Raw genomic sequence first — 23,368 nt, 5'->3', positions numbered from 1 at the left:
TGGTTATGCATGTGTGTGTGTGTGTGTGTGTGTGTGTGTGTGTGTGATTGGGATGTAGGGTGGCCAATGGTTGGTGCCAATGGCACTGCATGCTCAGAGTAAGTATGGGTATGTGTGTGTGTGCAACTGGGGTGCAAGGTGGCCAAAGGTTGGTGTCGACAGCATTACATGCTCAGGGTGAGTGGGTGTGTGTGCGTATGTGGAGATTGGGGTGCAGGGAGGCCAACGGTTGCGGTCGGCACTGCATGCTTAGGGTGAGTGTGTGTGTGGTGACTGGGGTGCAGGGTAGTCAACGGTTGGTGCCGAAGTATTGCATGCTCAGGGTGAGTGTGTGTGTATGGAGACTAGGATGCAGGGTGGCCAACGATTGGTGTTGGCAGAACTGCAGGCTCAGGCTGAGTGTGTGTGTACGTGTGTGTGTGATTGGGGCGCAGGGTGGCCAACGGTTGGTGCCGATGGCACTACAGGCTCAGGGTGAATGTGTGTGTGAGTATGATTGAAATGTGTTGTGACATATTATAATGCATTGGACCAAGATAATCACCCTGGTGCTACAACCCTTGCCAATAGAGATTTACGTATTGGCTAATTCTCTCGTCCGACGGTCCGTGGTTAGGAACAATTTTTGGTGACTGAGGTGCGCAGATGCCAACATTGTGACAGACCCTCACATGATGTTTGATTCGGTAACGGGTATACCCTACATGCGATGTTGGATTTGATGTAGTGGTATTATGGGAGGGTTATTAATGGGGGTTTGTCGGGTAACGATGTGATTCCATAACTGACACTCTCATGGCTTGCAACTGGCTTGTATTCCTGGGGACTGATAATGTACATTCATGATTGGAGATAACACCTATATTGCAGCAGCACTTATACCACTTATGGACTTAGAAATTATTGCTTAGAATTGTTTGATAATAAATGGATCATGTCATTACATTCATATAAATGCACTCATATTGATGTGGTTGGGCATGGATATTTATATTATTGTATTTTTCTTGGATTGTTATGATTGCTTATTTGTGTGCACCCCTCACTAAGCTTATTGGAAGCTCGCCCCCATTGTTGCCCCATGTTTAGATGTTGATTTAGGTAACCATTCGAAAAAGGTGGCTAAGGATCCGGCTCTCTACAGAGGCGACCTCTGGGATGAGGAGTTGGTTACGCATGAGAACAGTTGCTTATGTGATGATTATGCATTCGGAGCACACTAAGGATGAGAGTATTATCTTCCTTGTATTTATCAGATAGAGCCCTAAGGGCATGACCGTAATTTTGATTCCACTGTGAAAACCTTATTTTGAGTAAATATGGTAAATATCACTAGATATCACCAGTTGTGTATATTTTGATTTATTATTATCTATGTAATCGTAAAATCATTTCATAGCTTTATGAACTTAAAGTATTGCATCGTGGATCTTGGATGGATTGTGGACACTTGTGTGTGTCCATATCACCAACCTTCAGGTGAGTGGAGGCGGGGTGTGACACGGAGACTTTCAAGAATTCATTATCTTAATCTTTTCATACAAATAGGTTGTGTGATGGATTGTCTTTGTGGCTGACGTAATGTATGTAAGACATTTTGACTTGACCGATCTATATGGTACGTCAAATAAATAGTCGATATTTTATTATAGTCCGTCATTATAAGCATGCGATTAGTTTGTAGTGATGCGTCAAGTTAACAATCAATACTTATTATAATTAGTCATAACCAGTCAATCTTTTTATATGGATCATCGCGCTCGTTATTGCTTAGAATCTCCATGTAGCCGACCGACCCCATTAAGTTAGTATATATAAGGTTTTTGGATTTTATTGTTGTATAAGGTATTTGAAAAACTCCAACCATTGAAAATGGAGAACAATTTACTTTAAACACCACAAATACAGTGTTTCTTAGGGAACTTAGCTCTCCCACAACCTAGCAATGCAAAAGATTCTGCGTCAAACATTTTGATAGAACTTCCATGATCAACAAGGAGATGTTCTCCTTTACTCTTCGACTCACTCACTCACTCACTTATAGGGTTTGGAACCCTAATCTCTTTGTTCAAAGGAGATGAGATGGAAGTAGAGTGAAAATAAGATAGCAAAACCCTAAAAAATGTAGGAGAGAGTGGATGGTAGAGTGGAGAGGCAGATTGATGAGAATCTCAAGCTACTGAGTGGAGATCGGGAGATTGATGATGGCCAGTTTAGGATTTGGGACCCAACAGTAGTCCGTAAGGATCTCCAATTACCGGCGCGAAATAGACTGAACCTGGCTCAAACAATAAACAAACTGGCCGTTTATAATCTGGTGGGTTTGAGTTGGGCATGTGACGGTGAAAGTGCTAGGCCCATGATCCGACTTCATGCTCCGATTCCAGTTTCACTTCTCAAAGCGTCGCTCGAAGCATTTCCTTGTTCCGATTGGATGAGCAACGGTCCAATAGAATCCGTATTTCAAAACGACACCCTTATATGCCTCTATCTTTCATATGATTGGCCATCCAGAACTAACGAAAGTAGAAGGGAAAAGAGAAAGCTTCTAACGGTCAAAACATCTTAGTTTTAAATTCATATTTCTCCAACGGTCATTTGCATTCAACAATTGTAGCCAAAACAATCTGATTTCTAAAAACCCATCCCGAGATATCCTCAACTCATTTATTAATTCTTCCGCTCAAAGACTTCAATCTTTCTCTCTGCAGAGCAAGACGCCACTAAAATTTCCTTTTCTTCCTCTGCTGATTTCCTCTATCTCTCTCCAGAGTGTGATTCTTGAGAAAATCATGGTGGTCTCCTCAAATCCAAATGGATCACCGTCTCCCATTTCAAGCAGAACGAACCTTAATTCAAGAACGCAAGAAAGTAGTGGCATCCGAAAGAGTTTTAGTGGAGATCCTTTCTCCAAACCATATATCGTTCAAAACCCTAGAGGCTTCAATCCGGTCACCCCGGTCAACACCCCTGCAGGTTCAAGAATCTCAGACCTCTCTCTCTCTCTCTCTCTCTGGACGCTTGTTTCGATGTATGTATTTTGTTGTATTAACTGTAATTTGATCCACGGAATGCAGATTTTCATCAGAGGAAGTCGAACAATGGAGAAGGTTTAGTACCATTGCGGGTTTCCTACGAGCAAAAAGAGAATGAAAAGAACCAGATTCTAAAGCCAGCGAGAGTAAAATCACCAGCCGTTTCAACGGGAACGAAGAGTTTCATGGCTCCTACGGTTTCTGCTGCTTCAAAAATCAATGCATCACCGAGAAAGAAAGTGTTGACGGAAAGGAACGAACCCGTCAGAACTTCTACTTCATTTTCTGCAGGGAAATCTCCCTTCACGGCTATGAATCTCGCTGGGTTACCCGAAGAGGTCAGAACAAAGTCAGAAACGATCTCCGATTCTAAGGTACACTCAGAAGGCCCCAAAAAATTTGATGCGAGTTTAGTGACTCCTGTTCCTGACGATCTGATGACCGCTGCCAACCCCGGAGACGATAGGTCTTCTATCGCAGTTGCTTTTGTCAATTCCAAAGTACCCACAAAAACCCTAGACTTCTCATTGTTTTCACCGGAGCCAAGAACTGTGGACTCCAGATGTAATGATGCGGATTTGGGTTCGAAGATTAAGACTTCTCTTTCACCGTCACCTGCTTTAGCTCCTCTAGATATGGATCCATCTCTTCGTCCTTACGATCCAAAAACTAACTACCTCTCCCCGAGGCCTCAGTTCCTGCGTTACAAACCCAATCCCCGGATTGAAGTTTACCTCAACAAAGAGCGAGTGTTTGATTCAGGAGAGGGAAAGCGACTTGAAGAACGCTTCTCCTCTGAAAGTAGTTCAGAAACTGAAAATACTGAAGAATCCCAATCTCCTAGCCCTGAAAAAAAATACGAGGATGATGGGTCCTCTGAGATGATGTCCGAAGAAGAAGATAAGAACCATTTCTCTGTGCCTGAAATAAACACTACTCAAGACCAAAACCAGGTCCTCCGAGTTAACAAGACCCAGAAGTCGCAGTTCTTGTCAAAATCCAAATCCATCCTTCTTTTGGTTTTTGTGGTTGCATGCTCTTGCCTTCCAGTAGCCGAAACTCCGACCCACTATCCCTCCCTGTTTAAAAGTCAGGCCTTCTCTGGGTTTGATTCCCCTGCTAGAATTGCTGAACTTGCAAAAACAAAGCTTGATGTGTTATCCCATGATGTAAAGCTCTGGTCAGTTAGGTCTATATCGTACCTTTCCAACAAGCTGATTTCCTTTTCAAACGAAATGGAAGAGATGGGTCTTCTTGAAATCGTTAATTCAACTTCTTCGGATGAAAAGCATTTGGATAACGACCAGTGCCAAACTATAGATTATGTTTACAATGACAGAGGAAGAATACAAGATGTTGAAACAGTGGAGAATGTCAAAGAGGATATAGAAAACATACAAACGAATGTGGAGTTAGAAGAACAACCACAGCTAATTGTACAGGCTTTGGATCTAAAGCCTGAAATTCTCGACGCAGGGGAGTTCCTGGAAGAAGGTGATCTTGATTCTTATAACAACATCGAGCCAACCAACCTTGAGGGCGCAGAGAAATGTAGCAACGCAGAGCTTGAAGAACAATCACCTCTACTTCCAGAGGTTGGGGATGTGAAAGCGGACATTTTGGAAGTGGGCTCACAGGGCGAAAATGATGCTGATTCACGTGGTAACATGGAACCGGCTAATGCAGAAGCCACGACCAAAAGCTCTGGTTCAGATTATTCACACGGAAATTTACAGAGTCCGGATGCACACCAGTCTTCACTTCAAGGATCAATTTATGGTTTTCCAGAACGAGAAGTGCTAGGAATTTCTTCAATTGTTTTGACATTGTTGATAGCAGCTCTTCTCTATCTCAGACAGAACAAGGCTTCTGCTCCCAAGGCTGCAGTGCCACAAGTGGTGGAGCAGCCATTGGAGCAGTTGGCAACAAAGAAGCTGAGCTTGTGCTCGGTATCGGCTAGCAGCGGCCATTTAAATTTGGAGACACCTATTTGGCCAGCAGAGGTTGAGAAAGTGGGTGAGTCAGGTCCATCGGAGATGAGCAGCACCTTCCATGGAAGTTCAAACCGTCACGAGAAGGCTTCAGAAAGAGCAAGTGAAGTCCAGAGCCATGAAAGAAAGCCGAAGAGGAGTGCCAAAAGGAGGGAGTCCTTGAACTCTGCGTCAGAGTTCTCTGCTGGGTCCCCTTCATACGGAAGCTTTACCACATATGAGAAATTGCAGAGCAAACATGTAGGTGCATTTCATCCATTGCTAGCCGCACTTTCTTAGCAAAAAGGATTTTTTTCCCCCTTAATAACTGTCCATTTTTCGAACTGAAGAAAAGAACTATCATTGGCAGTAAACAAGCTCTAATGCGTTTACCTTTCTGTGAATTGCAGAAATCAGGAGATGAAGAAATAGTGACACCAGTCAGGCGTTCAAGCAGGATCAAGAATCAGATTACTTCCCCTTGAAAATTGTTTTGTTATTTAGTTTGAGGTTCATCTGCTACAACAACACGTATTAGTTTTACTGCAATTGGATGTAATTTTAAACATTCTATTGAAAGAAATGAAGACAGCGTTCAGCTGTTTTCATTGTTTCTATTTTCTCCATTCTTTTTGGCTTTCATGGCCTTCTTTCTATTTGGTACAATTTCTTTTGCTTTCAGTACCTTCTAAAAAAATGCAGAAGCTTAATGGCCTATAAATTCTGGTCGAACTGCAAGCATCAGGTTCCACCTTCTCTCTATTAGACTAATAGGATGTTCTTCCCCAACACTAGGAGGATTGTAGGTATGAAGCGAAGGTTTCAAGAACCTCTGCACCATAAGTTTTGCTGTTTTGAATTATTTTGTGGCAGCTGATTTGGGAACAGAGGATTTGTTGATTTTGTCACCTAAGTTGAATATTTAGTACTCTCAGAAATTTTTAGCTTTTTGAGTATTAGGAAGTCATGGAAGCGGGAAGTGTTAATTAGATGAGGCCAGGCCAAACCCCCTGCAATATGATGACTGTTGTTGGACGACTACTTGCACTTCGCAACTATACAACTAGTCTTGCAGAAGATGGTCCTGCTTGAATTAGATTTGAATCATCAGAGGTCCAAGAATGTATGCTTGGTCTCCTTATGCAAAATTGATGCAATGAGATGTAAAGACCTTGGTTTTGTAGTGTGTGAACCTACAGTGTTGCAGAACTGCCGTTAAACCTCTCACAAACCTCGAGGATCCAAACAAAATAGGGGTGGGGTGAAGGTATTTTCATCGAGTACAGAAAATTTATGTTTTGATGCAATGAGATGTAAAGACCTTGGTTTTATAGTGTGTGAACCTACAGTGGGGCAGAACTGCCGTAAACGAGTCACAAACCTTGAGAATCCAGACACATTGGGGGGGGGGAGGTGTAGCTATTTTCATTGAGAGTTTACAGAAATTTAGTACCATTACTATGGCTAGTATTTTGATTTCTACTTGATTGAATTAATTACCAAGCTATTTTCATTGAGAGTTTACACAAATTTAGTACCATTTACTATGGCCAGTATTTCTATTTCTACTTTATTGAATTAATTACCAGTGGTAAGCTTTTTCTGCTTCTTTGAATTTGAGCTACTCTAATACTCTAAATCTGTTTTAGGGCACAGAGATTTCTATAATGTTTTCTTGTTGAACATATATTCGAGCGGCGCTTTCAGTTCAAGAACTTTAATGGGTTGGCCTAAATCTTCTTTATGTTTGATTAGGAAAAACAATCTTTAGCTTCATGTATTACACTTTTGAGGTTTAAACAGTAAGGATTTTAAAGAAGACCACACATATATGCTTTTAGAGTCTCACTGAGAAATTGGAGAGAGACTACTGGTTTGTCTTGACAGGAAGTTAATCACCAGAATGATATTTTTCCTGCACAAACTGAAAACTTTCAAAACAGACTGGACTGTCGTTTGAACCATAGAAAAAGGAATTGCCAAATCTATTGGTTCAGCTCAAGTATAGAATTGAGAATTCACTTGATTAAGCACCAAAATCAAATCCACCTCTGATGGTTCATCTCAATTTCTTTCATTTTAATTATTTTAACTTTTTATTTTAGTTTTTTTTTTTGTTTTTTTTTTTTACAACTATAAAATGATTTGGAGTTAGTAATACATAATCAGGAGAGTGTTCTCCGTGGGGGAGCACAGTCTCCTCCCGCGCCTCCCACAGTCTGTCTCTCTCCTCTGCCCATATAGGTTATTTCACATGGAGTAATTAGCAATGAGCACAAACATCTTCCACTCCTCCTCAGTCCTCTCCCCTCCTCTCCCCTTTTTTCTTTTCTTTTTTATCTAATCTTATGAGCTACTATGCTTACTAGTTTATACTTGTGTTCTTGGGAGTTTTTCTTATGCCCATTTAGCTCAAATGAAGTACATATTACCTGAGGCTATTGTAATAGAGAAGTTTCTACTACAAGATGAGCCAACACTCTGTATAAAGCCGGAGCTTCAAGTTACCTTGCAACCCAATGCCTTTAAAAGAATAAAAAGAAGTAGAAAGAAGGAACTGGGCACTTGAATTTGAGGAAGGTCTTCCATGAGCGGCTTTTTAATTCCTTCAAGGCTCACCCTGATATATGATATCTCTAAACATGCTGCTTCTGTATTTGGGATTTATTTTATTCTCTTATGTTTCTGCTCTCCAAATGATCACAATGTATGTTGGTCCATGTTCAAGAAATGATTAGATACTACGGTGAAATGCATTTTTAATTATATTTGTACGATTGTAACCAATGTTGTATGTTTTGTGACCTTTGTCTAAATGATTAGGCATTATTTTTTGCTTCGGTAAAAATAAAACTATCTGAGGGTGACACGTATATTGATATCAATGCAATGCTCCATATTTGATTTAAATGACTCTTCACTTATTTAAGGTTTTATTAGTTGTACCAGATCTGGACCATTGCATTGGTATCAATACACGTGTCACCCCTTGAAGGTAGTATTTCACGGAATTGTACCAGATTGAAATTGCAGACGACTTTAACCGGAAAGTGTTGTAACCCGAAAGTGTTGTGTACACCTAAACATGAGGAAGTGGAACTATGCTATGCAATGATGCTGATGCCCCTAGCTCTACTCAATCTACTCTCCTGCTTTAAAAATTCTTCCAAAATTCTACTTCTTCTCGTGTTGTCTTCCTCGTGAAAGATGAAGGTTCCTTCCAAGTTGGTGATGACCTGCAATACCATCTCGTTCGATGATGTTGAGTTTGAGGTTGCTGAAATCTTGCTACGACTTCCACAGTTGATAGCCCAAGACAGAGATGTTCGTGATTCTCTCTTTCCATTATCACAGGGTCGTAAAAGAAAGCGATCTGCAATCGTTTCACCTCCTTCTAATCATCCTTCGTCTTCGACTCCACCTCTGGATCCTCATTCCTGCAACTCCAAACCTAGAAAGAAGATGGTAAGTTAAATTAAACTCTCGTTTGCCTTTTTATCTTCCCAATTGTTAATTAGTATTAACCTGTTTGATTTCTCTTGCAGACGAAGCAGTATTTGCTTGAATTCATACAGCAATCGACACAAAATATAAGAACACTGAAAAAGGTATATTTCTGGGTCCCTATTAGAATATTGGGCTCTTTTTTTTTTTTTTTTTTTTTTTTTTAATTAAACTCTCCCTTGATTTTTATTTTTTTCTTGGATTTCATCAGGATACACCAAAGACGACGAATCGCTATGAAATATTGAAACATACAAATTGGATGCTAAATCAAATGAAAATAGAGGCTTTGAATTCCATTCGAAAACCAATCATGGCTCCTGCATTGGAAGAATTACCCTCTCAAGCTCCACCTGAAGGAGAAAAGGAAGAAGAAGCCTCCGTCGTCGTCATCGCGTCGGCGCCGGCGTCGGCGTCGGGGTTGTTGAGCAGTCCAGGGTGGAAGTGGGGCGTTTAACATCTGGGTCTGAAGCCTTGGTGAGTTGCAGTACTTCTAAAGAAACAAACGAACTGAAGCGGGCGGTGACTGTGCCTGACCTTCCCGATCTCATCGTATCGACTCCGTCGTGTTTCAGTATGAATTATTTAAATATACTAAAGGGTGATTTACAAGGAAACCATGGCCGCTGGGAGAAGAAAATCAAGGGTTGAGATCTGCAGAAAGAAAAGATTATTGGCCTCTGTAAAACCACGTACTTGCAAAGATGATGATCATAGCTGATTTCTTCTTCCAAATTTTTGTATACGACACTAGTTGACCATTGAGATTATAATTTCTCTTTTTTAAAATTTTTTTGTTATCAGGAAATTTAAAAACTAAATATATAGAGAGAGCTTAGAAGAAGACTTTGAGATTCCAATCCAAGTGCAGAAAGATGGATGGCCTACGCACCCTCTTCCCTCTCCTATTTGGGAAGATGAATGTTGTCTGGTTGTGGCTCTTATATTAGTTCGGGCCAATGAGGGGATTCACAAAAGCATCGTTCAAGGGAGGATTTTTCATGATCGGATAATATTTTTTTTCTCATTTAATTGTGGACCAAGTTTCCTTGATGACATTAAGACCATACAATAAAGGGGAGATAAATGAGGAGAGAGGGAAGGTCACATTAGGACCTCATTTCTTTCATGGAATGGTGAAAAAAAATTGTTTATTACAATAGATGAAAAACTATAAAGGAACCAATAAAATATGACAGACAAATAAAAGAACCAAAACCAATCTATTGAAATCTTATCAATTCTAGTTAAAGGGTGTAAATTCAACCCTAATGATCAAAACCCACCCTAGTTATCTTTGAGCCTGAGTAGGGTTTGGGTTAAGATTCTGACCCTGAGGGTAGATTAGGGTTAAAAAACATTGACTCTGGGTTATGTTTGGGTCGGACCTAAGTTAAGGCCTAGCCCTAGCTCGGTCCAACCCGGCCCTAATTTTAATCCTGAATTATATAATATAGTTTATGTCTATCTTCCTGTCATTTTATTTATAATAATAAAATTTAGGTCATTAAATCTTATGGTCAGTTGTCTTGAACATTTATTAATGTGTTGCACTAGGGTCAATCAAGTTAGCCCAGTAAGGTTGGGTACTTGGATTAGGGTTTTAAGAAACTCAGTCTTATTCCACCCTAGGTCTAATCCTGATTTTCTGGAAGGACCAGTCTTGGGCTTGCACCAAAAAAAGCTAGGGCCTCGATCAGACCAACTACTATGTACCAAATCTGACTGAGTAACTCTGCGCGTGCTGACTTGGTCAAGGTCGATCTTGGCCAAACTAGGTCTATGCCGTTCATGCTTGGGTTGGGACAAACCAAATTTCTAATAACCCACTCTCCGTATGAAGACTCAGGGCCCGTTTGATAACATTTTTGCCGTTTCTGTTTCAAGAAATGGCAGAAACATAAATTTCTGTTGCTAGAAACAAAAACGGAATTGAAGGTGTTGGATAAGTCATGTTTTTAGAAATCGATAGTAACCAATGAAAGAATGGCCACAAGTCGTTTCCAAAAACGGCGAAACAAGTTGAACTTGTTTCGCCTAGGTCGTTTCTTGAACCATAAATAAGTAAAAATTTATATTTCTATTTCTGAAAATAAGTGAAATGAAACAGTTTTATCAAACGCTTTTTACTCCGTTTCTGCTGTTTCTGGAAACAGAAACGGCAAAAACGCGTTTCTTGAAACGTTATCAAACGGACCCTCAAATTAACGTAGATTTGCAGTTGGTTTTACTGTTTCAGTAGTCTTAACTTCACTATTTAAAAGCAATTTCTTTGTCTTTTCTGTTATCTGGTGTTAATGAATTTCCAACCAGGCTTTCCATATCACTTAAATCGTTTTTGGGATTCTATATTTAACAAAAAAAAAAAAAACTCTTTTTTGGGTGAAAACAATCCTGCCCCCTCTGGTGTTGCCTACGTTCTGATATAGGCAGACCAAAAAGACCATCCTGCACCTTATTCAGTGTGTTGAAGATGCTCTTAGCCTCTCACCACCTTTTCGTTGGTCATACATGTTGGCGTTGCCTGCACCAAATTGACAGTGTTCTTTCTCTCATCATGTTTTTTTTTTCCTGGGCCACTAAGGTTATATTGGGGACCTACAAAGGGTTAGACAAGGGTTCCACAAGAGATCACTAAGCCACACTTATTACTTACTACTAACTTCCAAATTAAGTATTAAAGGATAAAAGAACGCTCTCTGATCAAGCATCCCTGAACCGACATAGGGACCAATGAGGGGACTACACATGGGCATCAATAGGGAGTGGGGTTTTCGTATTTCATATGGGTGGGGGCATCATTTTGCCCCCTTGTATGTCTAAGCGCAAAGGCCACACAATCGATGAGTATTATTTTACCCTAAAAAAATTATAGGGAAAAAATCCTAAAAGGCAATGTGTCCCTACACCTACACACAGTTTGGGGTGGGGGGTGGGGTGGGGGGGAGGAGGGGACGTAGGAAAATGAAAATAACTATCCCACCTCAGACCTCTTATGAAAAATAGAACTCCCAAGTCCCACCCATGTTATGTTTCTTTAGTGTTCCCATTGACCACTATGCTTGTGTAAAGACCACATTACTTTTATGAAACCCTCTCTCAAAATTTAATTATTATTAAAAAAAAAAAAATTTTAAAATAGCGGGGAGGGGGGGTTTTGAAGGATCAAACCCCTCTCTCAACCATCCTACTTATGCAGGAGTCCAACTGCCAGCAGCCACATTGCCATTGAGCTAAAAATTCATAACTACTACGTTCAATCATAAAGTTCATGCAATACTTTAGATTCCCTTTTACTATATTATAAATATTCCACTTTTCTCTATCCCCACACACACTTTCACTCTCACTCTCTCATATAGATTTTTTTTATTATTTTCTTTTTCATATCTTGATCGCGTGGGTCGATTTTGTCATTGGTGGAAGGAAAAAAATCGTCTACAATTCAGATCTGGTGCAATTCCGTGAAATACCATCTTCAGGGGGTGACATGTGTATTGATACCAATGCAATGGTCCAGATCTGATTTAAATGACTCTTCACTAATTTAAGGTTTTATTAGTTGTACCAGATCTGGACCATTGCATTGGTATCAATACACGTGTCACCCCCCTAAAGGTGGTATTTCACGGAATTGTACCAGATCGGAATTGCAGACGATTTCAACCCTTGGTGGAATGGAGAGATTCCCTCTACACTAGCAGCCTTGAAAATCTATTTCCAAAAAAAAAAGGAAGTAGTTTTTCATAACACTATGTACTATTTACCTCTAGAGGGGGAGAGAGAACGCTATCAAAGGGTGTCAATTTTGAATCCCATATTAAAGGTAACAATTTAGAATCAAAATCTAAATTGGCAATTTATAATCGAATTGAGTCGAACCAAAGTAAATTGATTCGATTTTAGTTTCAAAAGTTGGAATTTTTTTATGATTTGGTTTGTAATCAGTTTCATGACTAAAATCATTGAAGTGAGCCAAGTTACCTATTTTCAAATTGAATAAGGAACCAGCTAAAATTATTATTATTTTATTTTTCTATTATTTCAATCAATACAGATGACAAATCTTATTCCTTTCTAATGTTTGAAAACAAGTTTGGTAGATTATGACCTATACAAATAAGGTTGATTTTGTTAGCGAAGATATAAAAACGTAGCCTAAACACCTAAAATAAAACCTAAAATGAATATGAAACCAAACTAAAATTGAATGAAGAATTGAAACCAAACGAAGTCAAGTCGGTTTTGGTTTAGAACAATGTTCTTATTCTATGTTTGGTTTTTTTTTTATCTCTTTAACCGAACCAATTGACACCCTTAATAAATCGCGTGGAACTTACATCAGTGCAGTAGCCTATCGGAGTATGCATTGAGGCATCCAACTGGGCAAGGTGATCATTTCATGACCCCATGTTCGACCACAGGAGCACATGGCGTAGCCCAGAAAAAAAAATTCAAAATCTTGTTTTTTCAGAGTTTATAACATATCATCAAGTAGTGAGTAAATGATGTTACAATCTTCTTCAAGGGGATGAAATTCCGCAGGAAACATTGCCAGAGCACTTCCACCAAGCAAAGCAGAAAGCACTCTCAAGCACGGTTAGTGCCTGCAAACTATCGTTGCTTGATAAGCCATTTTTTAATGGTCTTCCTCAGTCGATAAATTAAATTTGAAACCCCTGTAAAGAATGAAAAACCTGAGGACAAATTAAATGAGATGGAGCAGCCGAGCAGGCATCAGTTTAGCCAGATAATATTGATATTCTTCCAGAGGCCCTTTTACAATCAGTAAGTCCTTACCACCATTTTCATCTGTTGTAAGCTTCTCATGGGTTTGTTTTCTGTATGCTGCATTGGATTCTTCCCTTGCTGAAATCCAATAATCGGTAGATTGAACTAGATATAGTTACCAATTAATTTTTATTGTTTCAGAGTATTGTTTTTATGATCTCATTATAGCTTTAGTAGAATTAGATAGTGATGCATCTGAAGTTTCTGCAGGCATCAAGAAGATTTATTTCATCAAATTTGAGGTTGGAAAGTGGAAACCTCGAAACCTTTCGTGCCATCTCTTTCCCCTTGTATCAGGTCTATTGTCATCAGCTTCATCACCCAAATCCCACAATATTTCAAGTGCCCTACACTATTTCCCATATTGCATTTGTCTATCTATACCTCCACTTTGCCATGTGATCGCCAAGTTTCAACCCCATACGAGTACCTCCAAAGTGAGGTCCAAGTGAGAGCATAAAAATGGTATTAGATTCCAATGGTAGAATGACGTCCTTGAACTCACTTTAAACCACTTCTAATAATTGCTTGAGGCTGGGATTGACCAATGATATATTGTATATGGTTCGACGTATTGAGGTCCCTATCATACGGGCTCACCTGTCCAACTACTTGCATGTTCAGGTCCTCCGTGGATGTTATCTCAGATTTAATGCATGATATCAGATTGGGTATTGATCATCCTAAACACCGATATGGTATCAACATGGATCGGGGATCATCTGTATTAAACAGAATACTCCTGATTTCCTAGAAGAGCAGGTATTCTAACATTATACCCCTGGTCCGTATTGTTCACAGATACAATATCGGCTAAGTATTGAGATCAGCAACATGCCGATATGGATCGCTTGGATACCACAAACGTTGATTGAAAGACAAAAGTCGTGATGTTTAGTTTTACAATTTATTTATTTATTATTATTATTATTTTAAAAATCTTATCATTTCAAATGTACTCGAAAAATAATGTGTAAAATGACAAATTCAGATAATGATATAATAACAATCATAATCTAATTATTTTGAAAACTTTTTTTTATCCTTAGAATAAAAGAAACTTTTAGAAATAAGACAAAATACAATTAGAAGTTGTCAAATGTATCATTTAGACAAAGCAGGCATTCATGATGCACCCTTTTTTCTCACAACGTAATAGAGGTATTCCAAACCCGATGCAAGTATAAAATGGAATGTGATATTGTACCAACCAAGCTTACAATTTTGGCCACAAGAAATGACTGTATCTTGTACCAACTTGGTATGACCTTTGCAACCATACCAGCTATTAGGCTGAACCCTTCGGAAGCATCATCACCTTATTTATATTCCCAAATGACTTTAATCTTACTTGGAACCTTATGCAGGCTTGATGGTAAAATGAAAATTAGCAACCAGTCCTCACCATGTATATGCACTCAGTCCCTACATTACACAAACAGGAACACCATTACTATCTCTTGTCCACCTTTGTGAGAGTCGAGCTGGCCTGCTTATATTCAACACCTAAAAACCGCCATCTTCTAAACATGGATACAACCATTGAATCATCTAAATCTAAAACCTAGCAATGGGTAACAATATGGAACTGACTGGAATGGCATAATATGCAAATTCAGTTCATGTCAGTGAGTCACTATGTTAAACCAAGGCTGAAGAGCTTCAGAACCCACCTCAACACAGAATGCCAAAACAGAGACTAGGATACATGTTTGAGTGATAAAAGAGAATTCTATGTTTATTGAAGAAGTTTCAATGTACATGGCAGAAGCTTTGGGAAGGGTGTGTCGTCATACCGGTCAGGAAATTACACAAGTTAAATGGGAGATACCTTCTTCCACCTTTCCCCGTGTAAACCTCACAGCTGCAAGCATAGGTTATACAGGATGCTGTACATCAAACTAAAGGATGGGACAAAAAAATATATTCCTGTGAAAACACATTTGAACATCAATTTAACATTTTGCAACGATGTCTTCTCACTTTTCCATGGATGCCTTCAACAGTTACTCATAGACCGTTTCTTTTTCTTTCCCTGTACCAGGCTAAGGAGGAAGTCTGTAAATATGTGTTCATATTCTGGCATTTTACCATACCCTGCAATAATTTCAAAATTCAGTCAACACACTTTTTTTCCCTTGCCGGGAGGGGGGGGGGGGGGGGGGTTGGGAGTAAGAAACACAATCATGTATGCGACATAAATGTAGACGGAAGAAGTAAAGAAAAACTCCAAAGTTCTCTCTAGTGACACGGCAGACAATAAAACTTGCAAGTTTCAGCAACAGGTCTGCCAAGTAAACAAATAATAGTCGCCCTGAATGTTCCTCAATTTATTCTTAACAACTCAGATATAAAACACTTGGGAAAGCGAGGCTTTATTTTGCCATGGGCTATGTCGATGAACTTGCCACACAGGAAGGTCGGTCAGTCAGAGAAACTTGTGCATCCATTTTGGGTTGCCGCCTCAGTTACCATGTTTCGAAATCATGTCAGGGCAGGTCACCAAGCCCATTGGGACTCACAAGCAAAAACTTGACCCACGCCCTAGAAAAATTCTGGGAAAGGCATATGAATGGTTTACATCACAATGGAGTAGTAATTAGCAATCCTAGCATCACTTAGAGAGTACAGATGCTAATGAGCAAATGTAGAGACCTTCAAAATCCAATTAGCCCCTTTCAATTGAAAAAGAAAAATAATTTATACAAGTGACAAATTGAGAAAAACCAGCAATGTGATATAATAGCTATTATATAAAAAGAACCAACAAAAAACTGGCTATCATATAAGTTGGCAAACTAAAGGGGAGGGGCTGATGCAACTAGATGACTTGTTGAGTCGAAGAAATCATTGTAAAGCTTGTGATAGTATGTGCAAGTTAAACAAATCACCTAATCTAAAACAAATTCAAATGAAATCCATTTTCTAATTCAAACTGAGGAACGTCAAATAATAGATATATTGAATAACTAGTGGATATAAAGTAATAATTGAATTTCACTTGCCAGGGAAATAGTTTATGTCAATAACATAAAATCGATCTTTGGTTCCATGTTCTCGAATTATATCTATGTTGAACAACCGGAGACCCTACATGGTAAAGCACAAAAAGAACCGAGAATTACATATCAATCACAGGCATAAAATTCATGAAAGTTAATTCAACGCCAAAGAGTAAGTAATATTACCAGCTGACGTCGGAGCCCTCTTGCAAGCCTCTCAAGTAAAGGTCGTGGGGGAAGTTCTGAAGGCATAACAATAGAGTAAATAAGCTTCTTCATCAAAAAATTCAAATATTTTTTGGTCCTATTATTAAATGTTTTTGAGCTTCTTCTTCATTTCTTTTTTTTTTTTCTTTCTTTTATTTCCAATTTCTGTACTGACAGTCAACCAGGCCTTTCAAGAAACCCTCTTTCTCTAGCATCTAATGCCAAGCTGTGATAAAAAGAAGAGACAAATTTATTGATTTTTACCATGGGGGGAGAAAGGGGGGACCCTAAATAAGGAAGAAACTCTACTTTTATTTTTATTTTTTGTGGGGGGACGGGGTTGGAAGGATCATAAACAGTAAAAAAAATTGGGAATGGAAATTTTTGTAATCTTTACCAAGAGCAATTGTGTAACTCAAAAAATACCAAATATGGAAATTAAATTTACTTCATTCTTCAGCCAAAATATCAATGAAAATTTGTTCTTATACCTTCTCTATGTTGTGTGCACTACATGTTTCGATATCACTTTGCATGAACTGTACTTTCACTAAAGCACCCCCAACTGAAGGTTTTCTATATAATCTCATACACGGCTTCAATTTACTTTACAACTGATTTTTTTTTTTTTTAAGTCACTTCAAACCTAATGGAGTCTTAAATGTTTTTAACGAGATGAAAAGTAATAAACTTCAAAGGGACCAGATTTCCGTACTCGGTCGTGTAAATGAAACACAGTCAACACCTCATCCACTGAATAGAGAGAATAATCAAGTATTCTAATCAAACGCTGTAGTGTTGACTGTGTCATAGATGGCCATGTACGAAACCTTTCACCAACTTCAAACAAAGAGTCTCAGCGGCCTCACCAGCAACACAGGGGTCCAGATCTGCCTCATCTGCCGAAGCAGCAGCACAAGAAACCCTAGGGAAACGGTACACACCAGCGTTGCATAAAAGTTCACGTTCATCAATGTCAGGTAAAGAGAAACGCCGGACCACTTTTATCGCTTCACCTACAATATAAACCTTAAAGAGAACACCACCTGCAACAAGACAAGTAAAACTATGGCTACTGAATTCACAAAGAATTTACGGTTACACTAAAGAAGATGACTTCACTAGATTAATGGCAAAAACATACCATGATTGACGAACTCCTGTAGAACAAGAGGAGGTTCAAGTTTTGAGAGGGAGAATTGATCGTATGCAAGAGAAAGTTCATGAGACTTCGCAGTTCCATCAACAACTAGTGGCTTCGCAACTGATACAGGAATCAAGTACAGATACAAAGTCATCAATTAAGAGAATTACCAGAAACCCAAAAAAAAAAAAAAAAAACAAGTAATCCTCTCTATTCCAGGATGTGACTGTTCATGTGAGTGTAAGATAAAATACAAAACCAGCATATGCTGGCAGCCGGAAACCCATTCAATGTTGGCTTGAGACTACTGACCAGCGAATCACTTTTCTCCTTGGCCTCCTTGTGCTACTACCTCAAAACATACTGTGTTCTGGTAATATAAAAAATGTTCTAAAACACAGGACAATGAATGACTAGGATGCGCAAATACAAAATACACTCACCTAGAGGCAGTATCAACCCAGCTTTACTAACTGCATCAGGGATGGATGATGGGTCCTTTTTAACAACCAACTGTTTTGGCACACCAATTTTTCCTACAACGTCAGTCAATAATCAATTCAAGGTTTGTCAACATTACTAAATGTATGCAAGATGTAGCATGATAAACTAATCCTAATAAACTTTTCACTTAATACTTAACCCTTATACAGAAGCATGAAAATTGTGGAATGGATTTTTATTTTTGGATGAATAAATAAAATTATACCCAAGGAGAAAACGAAAATACAAGGGGAATGATGGGGGGAGGGAGGCTTAAGCTAACAAGGAAAAGCCAGCCCCAGGGGGAACAAAGCAAGAAGCTAAAAAAAACAGCAAAAGCAACTACAATAGCCAAATAAGCAACTACAACAGGGATCCAGGAATGCACATGGACAGAAAAAAGGGGGAGGGGAGGCCAGGCATTAGGGGGCAGGTAAGGGGCCGGGCATAAGGTTCCAGGAGGAGAGAATGAGAGATTGTGGGAGTCTCTATTGGAGTTAGGGACCGGGCGGGAGCGGAAGTGGAATGGATTTATTAACCTTCAAGCAAACAATTATCACTCAGAGAGTCACAGACATCTTATTTTTCAGGAAAAAGGTTTTAAATTTACCAAAGCAGTCAGACAGGTTAAGATAGGCCTTATTGTTTAGGAAAATTGTTTTAAAATTACCATAGCAATCAGACTGGTTAAGATCGACTACATCCTGGAGCATGGACTGGCGATTGTGTACATGTTGTATGGCATCTGGAGGATCAAGGACGGTAACTTCTGGATGTTTAAGCCTATAATCCTTCACAAGAGAATATAAGGGGTAAGTACTAAGGTACATTAGCACAACATCAAATTTTTTTGTAGGAATGATACTCATCTACACCAATCAAAAGAAATGTGTCTAATTCAGTTACTACACAGTAAAACATCAGATGAGATATGACTGGAAGTCAGAAAACTACAAACATTCAGGGTAACTAATCATCAAGAAAGAGATGCTGTGTGGTACAGACCAAGAAACAAAACCAAATGTCAAACTGGATTGGAAGTACACACAGAAACTGTCAACTTACACACACAAACTTTGTCAACTTATGTTCATAGGCCATTGGCATAAGAAGTAATATAGCGACAAAATGCAATTTTAAATACTATAAAGGAAAACTGTAACTTCTTCAGCAGGAGGCAAAATCTTGGGTAAAACTATGACATGATGTTTTGTTGTTATTGCTTTGTGTGTGTGATGAAACTGTGAAAAACAGTGCTCATCAATCAAGATAAAACTACACTATGGTCCCCGAAAGGTCATAGCAGGAGACGCCTTTCAATGAAGTATCAAGTAAGACATGCATGAGAATGTCACATGAATTTATAAACCTTCCTGTTTTCTACTCAGTTTTAAAGATGGGGACTTCTATTGCCCACGTCATGAATTCATCGATTGTGAAGCCTGACAAGAGACAAACATTACCACATCTTGTCTAGAACCAAAAGAAACCTTGGATATGATTTAGATATATACACATAAGAACAGATGAGATGCTAAGAGCAAAATACAGTTCACAATGACAAAATAAGAGCAGGCAACCCTACCCAGTGAACATTGGAGCTACTTAATTTTAAGAAATAACTTAAGAACAACATTGAGATCCACCCGGAAAGCATGTAACCCGATATCAGATTATATTTATGTAGGATTTACCAAGTCATCTCACATTTACCCGACATAAGCAAATAAGATGGTACTCAGCAAACTGACTAAAAGGACAACAGTTTTTTTTTTTTTTTTCCTTACAAAAATGATTTGCAACACCATTAGTGACACTTGTCACAGAAAGACAGATTTTTTAAAATAAATAAATAAATAATAAAAATCCTCACTTGTTGAAATTCTTGAGGCTTCGACCTCAACTATCTGATCATGATTCATGATGGAGCAAATAACAAGTATTCTGCAAATTATGCCAGAAAGAAATAAGTTTTAAGCCTTAAAATATCTAGTCATTCAACAACCACTGTCATTGCTCATTTGGTCTCTAGGATGGAAGTGTACTGATATACAGCAATACAATGTAAGCAGAGTACAAAAAGATATGTTGAAAACGGCTCAGAAAGCACTTGATTAAACAACTTAAAAAAAAAAAAAATGCGTTTTAAGCTTAGATGAGGCACGGAAGTTTAGATGGACTAACCTCAATTCTTTGGCGCCATTCTTTCCCTGTTAACTGAAAAATAAAAATATACAACTTTGTCAGCTATAATGAAGATCCATAATCAGTAAGTTTCTTTCTTCCCAGAAAGATGCAAGAATAAAAAGTAATGGAAAAAATAATTATGCATTTGAAGAAAGAAGAAGAGGAGGAATAAAATTTTAAATAAGCATGATTTTCAGAGTTCAAGAACCGCCAGTTACATCCAACTAAGACAGGACGAAGAGATTTTTATAAAAAAAAAAGTAAAATGACTCAGAATAGACCATATTAGGATTTCAGAAAACATGAAGAAAGACAAAGAAACCTAAAATCTCCACCAACCTTATGTAGAACAATGTCAAAAGGACCTTGATCATAAAGTGATATGCTTTGGTCAATTGGAACAAATATTATCCCCTTATTCCTGCACATTAATGTTAGTTATTGTTAGATGCACACAGAGCACGAAGGAGATGACAACAAATAGGAAATGGATGTAAAAGAAAAAGGATAGAAACCATTAGGCCTCAAAATGTCTATAATGTAAGTATGAGATCCGATGGCATACAAAGACTACTAAGACTTTTCACCTCCCTAACTCCGACACACACACTCCCCCCTACCCCCACCCCTTAGCCCTTATAATAGCACTTAGTATAATGTTAGAACCGTCGGTCAGGAGAACAGAAGAAACCTTTGAGGGTTTTAAATGCCTCAAAAAAACAAGAATCTAAATCAGGAAGGACCAAGTAAGGTAGAAGAGCTACTGGTATTAGCTATTAACATCGTACATGTCCTTTAAAGTGAATTTTCTATTAATGAGTTCAAATTCATGACCACTCGCCCAAGAACAATAAACAAAATAAACAACAAAGAAAAATTAATACATAAACACCCATGAAGATGAAAGAGAAAAACTTAGCAAGCCCATCCCACAAATCTACAATGATCAAAATAGCCTTTGAAAGATCAACTCCCAAAAGGAAAAAAGAAGAAAAAAAATATATGAAAAACATTTTGTCAAAACAAGCATACATAACTTTAGTATCAAGGTTTGAAAATCACAAGCATGCATAATTTAGATATGGAATCAAGTTAACCACGCTAATACATATAATGGATAACACAATAAAAATATACATATACGCATAAGAACTTCATTAGAGGAGAAATTTTGCAGGAGGGTCTTCTTAGGGCCACTGATTTAGGGTTTCAATACCCTGTAACCTCCTGACTGCATGCAATCATCAAATAAAAATTCAACAAAATATTTACGCTGGCATGAGATAAATATATTTGGAGGGGGTGGGGGCATTTTTGTATCCCAAATTAACCCGATGAGATGCAAAACAAAATGCTTATAAGTTCAATATTTAAGCTGATACTTAACAGCTACTAACTGACATAAGAGATAGAAAGCTGAGGAAGACCAAGGGATAATCGATTAAGATTAAATAGATAGAAAAAATGTCTATATTTCTAGAAAAAGATAGTAGGAGCATGGGTTGGAAATTATTTCTCCACAACCCCCCCCCCTCCCTTTTCTCTTCTTCCTCTTTGTGTTCTCATCTTTAAAGGAATATATTGCAAAATATTCCCACTCCAGACGGATAAAGAAAAGGAATCAAATTTCAGACTCCAAGAATGATACTTAGGAGGATGATTTAAACAAAATGTCTTTCCATGTATTTGTTAGAAGTATTTTCTACATACATAACATTACTAGATAAGATCTAATGTTTTCAGGGAAGGACTGAAAACATGTCGGATGCAATTGTTTTCAAAAGGGAGGCATTGGCTTCCTAAACCATTTTGTCGGCGAGGGAAAATCATTGCAGACTACGCAAAACCAGTAACAGTAAAGGTCATACACTTCACCGTGACGATGATGACGACAACAACACAGGTTTCATAGATGAGAAAAATAGCGCAATGGTTTGAACAAGTACCCAAAAAATGGCTAGCAGTAAATACTTGATGAAAATAGTAGCAACTTGAAACTACAATTGAAGCAACAAAGAAAGAAAACAGATCTCATGCAGAAAGCAAGCTGGTACTGCTGGTTTGATAGTTTCCCAGTTTCCTCCAGACATCTACTTCACCATGGTGGCCAATTAGGGAAATGTATCAGAAAGAGAGACAGATATGAAGGAAACGAACGGGAATTTCATTTAATATTGATTAGATTGATCAATTTACCTAGCCAATCCCTGGAGCTTAGGCTGCATAAAGCTCTTTGTCTTCTTCGACGTTAGAGCATATCCAACCACGAGTTTCTGCAGATGCGGAAACCCAAGACCAATCGAATACGACTGTGAATTCATCTCGTTTTCCTTCTCCTCCTCATTTAGAAACGATGAGATCTCTCCGTTCAACCTCATGCCCTTACCAATCCCAGCAGAAAAAAACTCAGAATAAAACCCTAATTCACAAATCGTTAAAAGTTCCTCCTTATTATGCAATCAAATTACAAAAACCGAGCGAAATGCTTGGCTTTTCAGAATTACGAACGAAAGACACAAGAAGGGAGAAGGAAAACACGAAGAAACCAGACAAAGCTAATCCGTAGTTCTTCGATGGCTTCCCGTTCTCTCTTATTTATATTAATCTGTTGAGGTTTTCAAGTCTGGACCAGTGGTGGAAGTCGTAGAACCCCACTAGAGCTAAAGACTAAGCAAATGCTAAACTTTGAGATAGGCGAAACGGAAGGAGCAGTCGGTTAGCAGTGGTGACTAACCAGAGACCACATATTGGGTATATATAACATAAAGGAATATGGAACCGGGGGCCCATATGTATATAGATATAGTGGTAGGAGAAGGTTTGGAAATTGGAAGGTTCGCTTTATAATATGAAATTCCTGGTTCCTTAATTTGCCCTAATTTTAAAATCTTTTAACGTGTTAATAATTAAGGATACGTATGCCTCTTGGCTCGTAACTCCCACGATTAGTTGGTTCGCACTAAGGCTATGTTTGACAGTTATTCAGATTCGTTATAATGGAATAAAAAATAAAAAAGGGAATAAAGTGACATTTTGACAGGTAAA

General features: G+C 38.5%; 3 protein-coding genes across 4 annotated transcripts; 2 read left to right on the top strand and 1 right to left on the bottom strand.

Moving 5' to 3' along the window:
• The first annotated feature begins 2,600 nt into the window (after positions 1 to 2,600).
• On the top strand, positions 2,601 to 5,631 carry LOC122083062. Its single transcript, XM_042650732.1, has 3 exons — positions 2,601 to 2,976; positions 3,078 to 5,266; positions 5,416 to 5,631. The coding sequence occupies exons 1-3, from the start codon at positions 2,793 to 2,795 to the stop codon at positions 5,488 to 5,490; spliced, it is 2,448 nt and encodes an 815-aa protein (XP_042506666.1). The 5' UTR covers positions 2,601 to 2,792; the 3' UTR covers positions 5,491 to 5,631.
• Positions 5,632 to 8,212: 2,581 nt separating this feature from the next.
• On the top strand, positions 8,213 to 8,966 carry LOC122085238. Its single transcript, XM_042653727.1, has 3 exons — positions 8,213 to 8,470; positions 8,551 to 8,613; positions 8,721 to 8,966. Exons 1-3 carry the CDS (start codon positions 8,213 to 8,215, stop codon positions 8,964 to 8,966), a joined length of 567 nt encoding a protein of 188 aa, XP_042509661.1.
• A 6,045-nt stretch (positions 8,967 to 15,011) lies between these two features.
• On the bottom strand, positions 15,012 to 23,062 carry LOC122085004 (inositol-tetrakisphosphate 1-kinase 3-like). Of its 2 annotated transcripts, none has more exons than XM_042653428.1 (10): positions 22,520 to 23,062; positions 20,663 to 20,744; positions 20,321 to 20,353; positions 18,807 to 18,927; positions 18,097 to 18,189; positions 17,654 to 17,773; positions 17,379 to 17,555; positions 16,489 to 16,544; positions 16,306 to 16,390; positions 15,012 to 15,397 (listed from the first exon to the last, which is right to left on the bottom strand). In XM_042653428.1, the coding sequence occupies exons 1-10, from the start codon at positions 22,699 to 22,701 to the stop codon at positions 15,300 to 15,302; spliced, it is 1,047 nt and encodes a 348-aa protein (XP_042509362.1). In that variant the 5' UTR covers positions 22,702 to 23,062; the 3' UTR covers positions 15,012 to 15,299. The 2 variants fall into 2 exon arrangements, with proteins under 2 accessions (XP_042509362.1, XP_042509363.1); XM_042653429.1 differs by lacking the exon at positions 22,520 to 23,062 and adding an exon at positions 20,010 to 20,080.
• Positions 23,063 to 23,368: the final 306 nt, after the last annotated feature.

Source organism: Macadamia integrifolia, chromosome 7 (assembly GCF_013358625.1).
Source record: "Macadamia integrifolia cultivar HAES 741 chromosome 7, SCU_Mint_v3, whole genome shotgun sequence".
In the NCBI taxonomy this organism is placed as follows: domain Eukaryota; kingdom Viridiplantae; phylum Streptophyta; class Magnoliopsida; order Proteales; family Proteaceae; genus Macadamia; species Macadamia integrifolia.
The sequence above is the reverse complement of the archived record's forward strand: the minus strand, read 5'-3'. Positions and strand labels throughout refer to the sequence as shown.